This window comes from Plectropomus leopardus, chromosome 13, assembly GCF_026936395.1.
Source record: "Plectropomus leopardus strain MGB_pleo_1.0 chromosome 13, ASM2693639v1, whole genome shotgun sequence".
Lineage (NCBI taxonomy): Eukaryota > Metazoa > Chordata > Actinopteri > Perciformes > Serranidae > Plectropomus > Plectropomus leopardus.
Window position 1 is genome coordinate 918,116 of NC_142188.1, and position 9,385 is coordinate 927,500.

At 42.7% G+C, this 9,385-nt stretch overlaps 1 protein-coding gene across 1 annotated transcript; it reads right to left on the minus strand.

Annotated features, from left to right (window-relative positions):
* Positions 1-3,997: 3,997 nt before the first annotated feature.
* On the minus strand, positions 3,998-7,241 carry LOC121954813 (G protein-coupled receptor 68-like). Its single transcript, XM_088086868.1, has 4 exons — positions 7,117-7,241; positions 6,402-6,681; positions 5,553-5,740; positions 3,998-5,474 (listed from the first exon to the last, which is right to left on the minus strand). Exons 2-4 carry the CDS (start codon positions 6,666-6,668, stop codon positions 4,967-4,969), a joined length of 963 nt encoding a protein of 320 aa, XP_087942994.1. The 5' UTR covers positions 6,669-6,681; positions 7,117-7,241; the 3' UTR covers positions 3,998-4,966.
* Between the last annotated feature and the right edge of the window lie 2,144 nt (positions 7,242-9,385).

Below are 9,385 nucleotides of genomic sequence, written 5' to 3' on the forward strand. Positions count from 1 at the left end.
TGGATGATTCACGAATTCAAGGATTCATTTTCTCTGAGAAAAGCAGAAGTAACCAACTTCACCAGAATTCAGTTTGTTGATGTCAGCTCAGCATAGACCACGGAGTGGGCTCTCCAAGTCAAACCTCCTCCACTCGACTGCTAAACACCCGTGACGGGGACAATGTCGCCCGTCTCCTCAGGACATTCAAAATCCTGCAAAGAGGTGCTGCGAGATCGAGCTGTTCTAAAGTACAGATTTAGAGAGTAGCTCGGTTAATATTTTTGGTTCTTGATAACATCAGATAATTTATTTTATCTGCATTTAATAAGTTTGGGATTTGCAAGTGCAGCTTGCAAATCATTAAAAAAAGCAGCAAGTTTTCAGTCGCAGATTTTACAGAATCAGCCCAAAAGTATGAAAGAAGGTTGTCTGCAAAAGGACTGACATTACAGTTTAGACAAGACAAAACTATTATTTATGTACCGTCAATGGTGAAGAGCACTGGTCCGTAAACTGAACCTGGTGGGACACCTTTTGTTCGTGGTTGAAACTCAGATCTAACATGACCCTGTTTGTCTGTCAGTGATGTAACAGTTAAAGCATCTCGACTCGAGGATCAAACCCAACATTGACTCTGCAGGAGGAGGGAAAATAAACGGGATCACGGGCTTTTGTACAGCGCCTCCGCACCAACCACAGTATCACACAACAAAGAAGAAAACTGAGATTCACATTTTTAGAATCTGGAACTTTCTATCGAATGAACTGAACATGTGCAGTTTTATTTTCATGCCGAGGTCTGAGAGGCCAGATTGCGTTGTAAACAAAGCGTGGACTATTCTGAAGGTTTTTTAGGTTTCAGTCACGTCATTATGATTAATATTCCTCTCTGCTCCTGTGTCAGCCAGTTTCGGATGTTTCAGTATTGAGTGGATGACGAAAAGTTCGTGCATGTACTTCTGCTGCGTGTTTGTATTTTCTTACACTAAGACGAAGTAAGAAAGAATCTTCTCGTATTTGTATTTGAGTGATGTGCAGCGCATAAGAACATCAAATTTATTTACTTCCTTTTGTACTGAAGCATGGATTTATTTTTTTTATTCTAATTTCTTGAATTTATTCTGTGTGAGTCAGTATGCATGAGACCACAAGAGTCTGGCCCCTGTATTGATCTCTCTGAGGTACTTCTACGACTCTAAAGTACATTATTGAAGTTGTCCGACTCTGAATCTCTTCTCCGTCCTCCAGCATCACGTTCAGAGACCACGAGGTTTCTCAGAGCGAAGGGATCCGGGCGGTTTTGTTGCTCGTGTCTCGGCCCGTCTGTAAGGGACAGCAGTGACGCTGAAGACGTTTGGAGACACCAGGCCGCTTTTCAGCGTCGCCATGTCCCCGAGGACAGAGGAAACACTCTCAGAGTGGACGCCGTGAAGTCGTACACACTTGAGTGGAGAGCAGATTTATTCAGCCGGTCAGTGCTGACAGAGCCCTGAGGAAACTGGCTGCTGTCCAGTTTGGGATTTTTCCAGAAGCAAGAAATTGTTGAAATGTTTGGCAGGCGGAGCGAGGCAATTTTACTAATGTGGGTTTTTCATTAGGAGAACACTCAAAGTGCTTTACAGACACGACAGAGGAGGTTTAGGGTCCAGCCCTCGATGCTCCTGCTGCCTTTTTTCCACTTTTATTTCCTGTTAGCTGAAACCTCATCACAAGCTGAAAACCAGCACCCCCAAACTGGTCTCAGGGGGTTCAATACCCCTTTTTTCGGGGACATGTTGTAATGATGTAAATTCAGATATAAGGGTGTGGCATAAATAGTCACACATGGATGAAATTAGCACAGAGTATCCTGAGATGAAGGGAAAAGTTGTAAAATAAGATTTGGTGGCCTGATGTCGTTCTGTTTCAAAAATCATGCTCAACATCCCCAAAAAGACAAAAAAAATTACCGTCTGCTTAACAAATTCTGACTCAAGTTTATAAACTGGAATTTGGGCCCAAGTTTACTTTTGCATCTTTAAAAACGACGCTTGCTTTGGTCTAAATTTGGCGTCATACCTCAAATCACAGAAGACTTTCAGTCACTAGTCTTTGTGTTGAGGCCTGCAAAGTTTGTCAGAATATATCAAATATGTCGTATGAGACTCCAACACTTAGAAACTGACAGATACAAGCGTTTAGTTCTGTTTTTTCAGTCTTCTCCTCTGTCGTCACTCTTTTTGTACGTCTCTGTGTCACTTTGGAAAATCTTTTTGTCCGTATATAAACGTTTGCCTTCACTTGCTCTGCTGTCACCGTATTTCACAGTAAAGGCAGTAAGTGTTCATGACAAAAATGACCAATGTGGACCGTGTTTCAGCGACAATATTGGAGTGTTTTTGTTCGTGAGCTCTCTGTGTGTATTTGCTCTTTTGCTGTTTCATGAACGAGGGTTTGTTGATCCAGTTCAGGCTAAAAGAGTCTGGTTCTGTTGAACAGGTTTTGTGGCACAGCTCTCTGGATTCAAACCAGCAACCTCAGAGACGCTGAGGACTGAAGACGCTGCAGTCTCACCTGCAGCCACCAGAGAGCGTTACAACACTTCTCTGCTGTGCTCTGTTTCAGACAGTTTTCATGTGTTTTGCAGCTCTCTGAGGCTCAGCTCACCTTTCTGTTGCAAAAAAATAAGAAAACAATGAAAAAGCTGTTGGGGTTCTGATTTCAGATCTGTTTCACCAGGATCATGCAGACGAGGTCTGTTTTCAAAGGGTTAAGTAACACCATCCACTTTTTGTTTTAACAGTCAAAAAGAAAACTTGCACTTTCCTGAAGTGTTTAAAGGTCTTTATTTCTACGGCACGGCCGTGGTGAACCTGCGTTTCGGCAGTTTTCCTTTTGATTGTTAACCCTTGTATTTCCCGCCCAAAGAGCACCTCAAACAGACTTTGGGTCCAGGAGGCGCTCCATTTCTTCCATTTTTGACTTTTTTGTTTTACAGGGGAAGTGTGAGGAATACTGGAATGAAAGCATGTGATTAAAAAAAATGTAATCGCGTTTAACTACAGACATTCTGCGATAAATCAGGATTTTACAAATTGGTTGAAAGCCTTAGGTTTTTTTTTTAAATATATGGAGGCAGGGCTTTTATCGGGGCTCAGTGAAATAAACCAATAAATAAAATTGCTAAATAAAGCCTGCAGGCGTTAAAACTCATGCACAGAAACACTAAGAACTGCTGCAGGACATCTTCAATTCTCCTCCACTCTCTGATTACAAAAAACCACATAAACAGGTGAGAAAAGGGAGCAAAGGTGGTGTTAAAGGGCAGAGAGATGACGTGAGGTCTGCATCACACCGAGGAGGGCTCAGAGTGTCCTGAGCGCGCGTTTCCTCGCCTCTCTTCAGCCCTCAGGAAGAGGCGGGGTCACGCTCTGATTGGTCCGGAGGGGAAACACACCGAGCTGCTCTCAGCTCTTAATCAGCCGTCAGTCTCCTCACCTGCACACCAGGTGATCTGCATCACCTGCACACCAGGTGATGCTGATCACCTCCGATCAGCTCAGGGAGACTGACGCTCAGAAACATGAACTGGGAAAAAAGGGAAACAACAGCAGGTACCGAACGCTGAGGCGCGGCTGCACAAAGATGAGTTAACTGTCACAGAGGAGGAAGAAAACCAGCCCGAGACGTTTTATTGTATTTTTCTTTTAACCTTTTAGGGCCCTGTTTTAATATCACACAACACACACTGCACACCACAATAAATAAAAATAAAATAAAAAATATTATAAATGAATATGTTTTTCTACCTTCATTAAATTAATTTTTTAACCAACATCAGTCATAATCATAAATATTAAATTAATTATTATTAATTCTCAGCATTTTTTGTTTTTTTTAAACCCTTCACGAGTGAAGTAGCACTCCAGCCAAACCTTTTTTAGGATCACAAAAACAGCCTGGAGGGACTGAAAATGACAATATTCATGGTGAAGACTGAAGGATTTTGAGTTATTGATACAACAGCAGCATTCACTCTGGTACAACATCACAAATGCATAAAGCACAAGTCTTTTATTCAAAAAGATATCAAAAGAAAAACGTGTGACACTAAATAAACTGAAGACTGAGGAGCAAACGTCCTCTGAGAGGAGCTTCTGAGACCTCTGAACCTCTTTGCTGTGACAAACTGAAGATTGGAGAGAGCTGAGTCATTTGTGCAAAAGCACAGAAAGGAAGTTTTAATTTCACAATAAAGGTCCATTTTATACGATGCAAGAAAATGACAGTTATGTGTCTGATAGAGTGGTGCAGGATGATGTATTTCCAAAGGCCAGTCTGGAATTTAGCATCGCACTGGTTCCCTCATCAAAACCCTTCTGGGATTTTTGATTATTTCAGTAATCATAATCGTTAGACTTACACGTTTTGTTCACGTGATAATCTTCACAGATGAACGCCACTTTTGTGTGTTTTGAAGCGTAAACGAAATCTCCAGAAGCAAAAAGCTTTTGTTCGGTTATAAACCAACTACATCGTGTTAAACATCACCACCTCGAATTGTTCCGCTTTGATTTGATTGAACAGATAAATCTGCAAGTTTGAGTGCGACGTGTCCGCTGTGATGACGTTTAAAGTCCCACACAAACACTGAAGTCCAATTGAAACACTTGTTTTAAGACGCGTAAAAACCTCAAAAGTTCAAAAATTGGGTTTATAAAGACGTATTTATGTTGCAGAACAAAACATTGAAATATCTTTGCCCAGTGTTAACCACAGACCTTTTTTCAGAAAATCCCATTCAAAAAATGCAGAGACTTTAAGACGAGGGAACCAGAAGTGCAACAATGCTACCGGACTTCTGCATTTTAGGACTCATAACTTCACTGCTCTATACAGATCATTTCAGCAGACGACAGAATCTGTCTTTTCTCTTTACTTTTGCAGACATGTCTCTCTGTTTTACTGTCCGTCCACATGAAGCTGACCGTGGACACGTCCTCGTTCAAACTACTGAACCGCTGACGTCATTACTGTCCGCTCTGAAACAACACACGGAGGCCAAAAGCCGGTCTACGACCCCTTTCTTCATGAAAATATACAGAACCAAGTCTGCAAGAGGACTGAACCTAAAAAACACAGGAAACAGGCTTCGGAGGATGTCGTTATCTCTGGCGCCGTACACCAGTAACAAAATGATCGTGGGCAGGAACAGCAGAGTGTAAATAAGCAGCACCAGCACCAACATCCCTACAATTCGTCGTTTTTCGTCGGACGGGACCGAGACGGAAGCAGACAGGCCTCTGAGGGTCCCACCCAGGAAGAAGACGAGCAGCGGGAGGGGAAGGAGTAAATAGACCGTGACGATGGTTTCTTTAGCCTTACAGTTTTTCCACCAAAATACAGAGAGGAGGCTGACGACGGGGAAGGCCCAGACCGCCACGCAGACCAGCACAGAGACCCTGATGGTCCGTCTGAAGCGGTACCACAGAGGGAAGACGATCACCAAGTACCTGCAACACGAGACAGCACAGTTTCAGGATTATTCAGTATTACCAGGCACTGCACACACTCTGCACACAGACAGGTACCTTTCCAGGGCGACACACACCATGAAGCCCACACTGGCCCCCACACAAAAATAGTAGATCAGAGTGCAGATAGTAAATGTGGTCCAGCTCTTGATCTGTGCCACCTCAACGATCAAGCAGCAGTGCTGAATGAGGTCCGAGATCAGCAGGTTGATGACGTAGATCGGAGCAACGTGATCGCTTTGCACCTGCGGGAAGACAAACAAAAACCTGGGAACATGCTCTGGACCCGGTCTGCTCCTGAGTGTGTCATCGTGCTCCGCTCAGCAGTCCCAGTCAGAGCCGTCCAAACGGCCGTCAGATATGAGAGGTTAGCCTCTAACCTTTGGTACGGCTGATGCAGCCTTAGTCTGCCAGGGAAGTTTCTTTGATATGACAAGCTCCTCTACTTTTTTCTCCTCCCACGATCGCGAGTACACCCAAGGCTTCCTTCTTTGATGAAGGTTACAGGTAGGGCCGGCTCAGGCTTGCCTTGAACCAGCCCCTAGTTAGGATGATGTAGGCCTAGTCTGCCGGGGAACTTTTGATGATATTCCAAGTTTTATAGACTTTCATCAATACAGATATGTTTATTATTACTGTCACATACATATACTATCATATACTAATATAAGATATAACCCATCATATACTCTTATCATTATTATTATTATTATTATTATTATTATTATTATTATTATTATTATTGTCACAGTTTTTATGATTATCGTCGCTGTGCATCTTTTGTGGTAATCATGGCATAAATTATTGCTGTAAATTTATGCCAGTGCTTCATCTCTGCTCTGTGATTACGATCCTCTACAAAGAGACTCGTGGCATATAAAGCAAATAAATCCGAGTCCGTCTTACCTGAGAATAAAGAGCATAGATGGCCATCAGGGTCAAAGGAAGGCCGATACAGAAGGTAACGCTTGTCACCACTTTTATGATGAATCCAGCCTCTTGGTTATAATAGAAAGCCCCGTAGGAGCCGAGGCTGCTGTAGGTGATGTAGGGAGCAAAGACAAAGTAATAGTGGGTGTCGGGGAACGTGATATTTGTGGAGGAATAACCGGTGATGTAGGTGTAGTCACAGCCTCTGTCCTGTGAGGAGCCGTTCATGTTGAAATCCTCCATTCTTCAGTGAAACCTGAAGTTAAAGAGATCAGGTTAAAGCAAGTGAACACGCTGTGTAATGTTGTTTAGTGATAACGTTAAAGCTAAAACTTCACACACACGCAGGCCGTGTACATAGATTTGACCTAAAATCAAATCAAATGTTACGCATGAATGTGTTTCACGTGTTGTATGGTTGTATTTTTTCTTTAATTTATCTTTTTGCTTTCTGTCTCTTTAGACTTTGCTACACAATCACAAACTTTTTCACAAACAATTCTCACAGTTTAAAAAGTTTAAAAATTTCAAATAAAATGACAAAAAGAAAATATTGGTTTATATGCAATAGTCTGTACAGCTGCAGTCCAAAGCTGTCCACTTGTTGCAGTTTATTCATTTCAGCAACAGTTTGCAGTTCTTTTGTCCTCATTCATTATCTATATAAGAAAAACTTATTTCACAAATTTACCTTTGAAAGCTGCGCACACCCCACCTGCATGAGTCCCTGCACCAGCGTCTGATGTCTTGACCTCTGCATACAAGCAGTCTTCACTCAGTGCGCTCAGCGACGACATGATGGAGGCTGATGATAATCTACGCCTCCTCTTCTCAGGAAGAGACAAAAAAATAAAGTGAGGAAATGAATATGCATGAGTGTCCTGTTACCACGGCTACAAGCACTCTCACTGACCTTTAGACTTTCGCAATTTCTACTTTTACAGTTGATAGGTGCATGCATGTAAGCTGGCTGTGCTAGTGTGCATGTACATATTAATGTTTGAAATTGCAGTCAGGTGCTTGCTAACAAGTGCATTAAGAGAGTTTGGATTAGGCAACAAAGTTACCAGATGATTCAGTTTAGGCAAAACAAGTGACGCCAGCCGTGCGCACTGCCTGCGGACGTGCCCATTCCCATCCGGCTGTCTGCCAGCTTACAATAACAACACCACCGGGTCCATCCGGCTGCGTTCTCATCTGACACCATGCAGCCGCATTCGGCTGGATGACTATGGAAACATTAGGGGGGTTTCGGCATCACACTGGTACGCAGACAGCACTGACAAAGCGGCCCTATACGATGAGTTTGGTGTGAGAATGGGCTGTGCACGTACGTTTGCATCGGCAGAACAGCCGCGCTTGTGTTGTGGTCGCCCTGATGCTGCGCTCCTACCTCTGGCTCGGCCTGGATCGTGGCTCTCGGTCGCCCTGATGCTGCGCTCCTACCTCTGGCTCGGCCTGGATCGTGGCTCTCGGTCGCCCTGATGCTGCGCTCCTACCTCTGGCTCGGCCTGGATCGTGGCTCTCGGTCGCCCTGATGCTGCCCGACGCCACCAACTGCTGCCATTATTATTAGTCACACCTCCACTATTAATATACACACGTGACTGTTATCACCACATACATAAACTGCAATATCTGCATCTAACATCACGTTATCATCAGTTATATTTATTGTTTTTGTGTCTATTACGATTGTCATGTTGTTGTTACCATTATTGTTGCTGTGCATCTCTCCCTTTTTCTTCTCTCTTTCTCTTTCCTATATATCATTGTGTCATCTACGGTAATTTAATTGTTTTTAACGACATCTGTTGCACGTCTGTCTGCCCTGAAAGAGGGATCTGTCCTCACTCTGCCATTTTTATCTTGTTATTGGGTTTGTCCTCAGTCGCGGTGAGGGTCTGAGGATGGAGGGATGTCGTGATAATGGGCTTTAGAAATAAAATTGACTTGCATTGACTTGACTAGAAATGCTCTCCTAAGCCTTCGGCCTTCACTGTGATCTCAAGAACAGATGTTAAGTTTCGTGACTCTACCTTGCACAGTTGCGACATATTGAGGTTGACAAACATCAGTTTGTCAAATAGCGTCACTTTAAATGTGCACTGAATTACCGACTTTAATGACTTTGAGCTTTGTTCTTCGAGCAGACACTGACTAGTTTGATCATTAAAACATGAAGAGAACAAACATTTCGGCTTCAGTCTAAATAGGTTTATGTGATTCGGTATCTGTTTCCAAATTTTAAACTCTGTTAACAAGTTTGATGACTCATCCCTGTAATGCTGACTGACGGCAGAACAGCAGAAGTAGGAACTATTCTTCAGACGTGATGTAAAATGAAGTGCGTTAATATCCACAACATTTCTAAGAAAAAACAGCAGCACCCACAGAGGCAGGAAGTGTGTCAAGGTGATTATTTTTAAATGGCATGGACTTTTTTTTTGTCACAATCACTGCGTCAGTTTGCAATAATTATATTTCATGTGCATAAGGTCCAGAAGGTATCGTACATGAATATGAAAGAGAGCATCTTTTCTGATGCAAATGTTGCAGTCATACAGGTTTTCACGGCTCCATATTTGTAGCAGGTGCAGCGGTTTTAGTCAAACACTAACTAACCTGAACAGCATCGTTCTAACATTTGTTGTTTTATAAAATCGATGTTTTTACAACAGCAATTTAATTTAGCGTCCGACACATCAATACATGTTCAACTCTGCAATTTTGAATCAAGATTAATGTCGGCAAAACAATTTATGACTGAAAAGCTCAGACTGCAGTTTAAATTAAAGACAGAAAGCGTGTCCTCGCAGACAGGTCAGGTCTGACATGTTGGCGTGCTGTAACACATGGTTCTTACTCGATGTGACAGGAAGCGTGTGGTTGTTAACCTCAGTTATTAACAGCCTTTATCTTTGTTAAAGTTCGTAGAAATATTCAGTGTGGTACTTTTC

What these genes read in the sequence shown, in the direction of transcription:
- LOC121954813 (XM_088086868.1), bottom strand. Translation starts at nt 6,668, where the DNA reads ATGGAGGATTTCAACATGAACGGCTCCTCACAGGACAGAGGCTGTGAC. An exon ending in TCTATGCTCTTTATTCTCAG is followed by an intron (nt 5,741 to 6,401) that starts GTAAGACGGACT and finishes GTCTTCCCGCAG; the next exon opens with GTGCAAAGCGATCACGTTGC. An exon ending in GTGTGTGTCGCCCTGGAAAG is followed by an intron (nt 5,475 to 5,552) that starts GTACCTGTCTGT and finishes CTCGTGTTGCAG; the next exon opens with GTACTTGGTGATCGTCTTCC.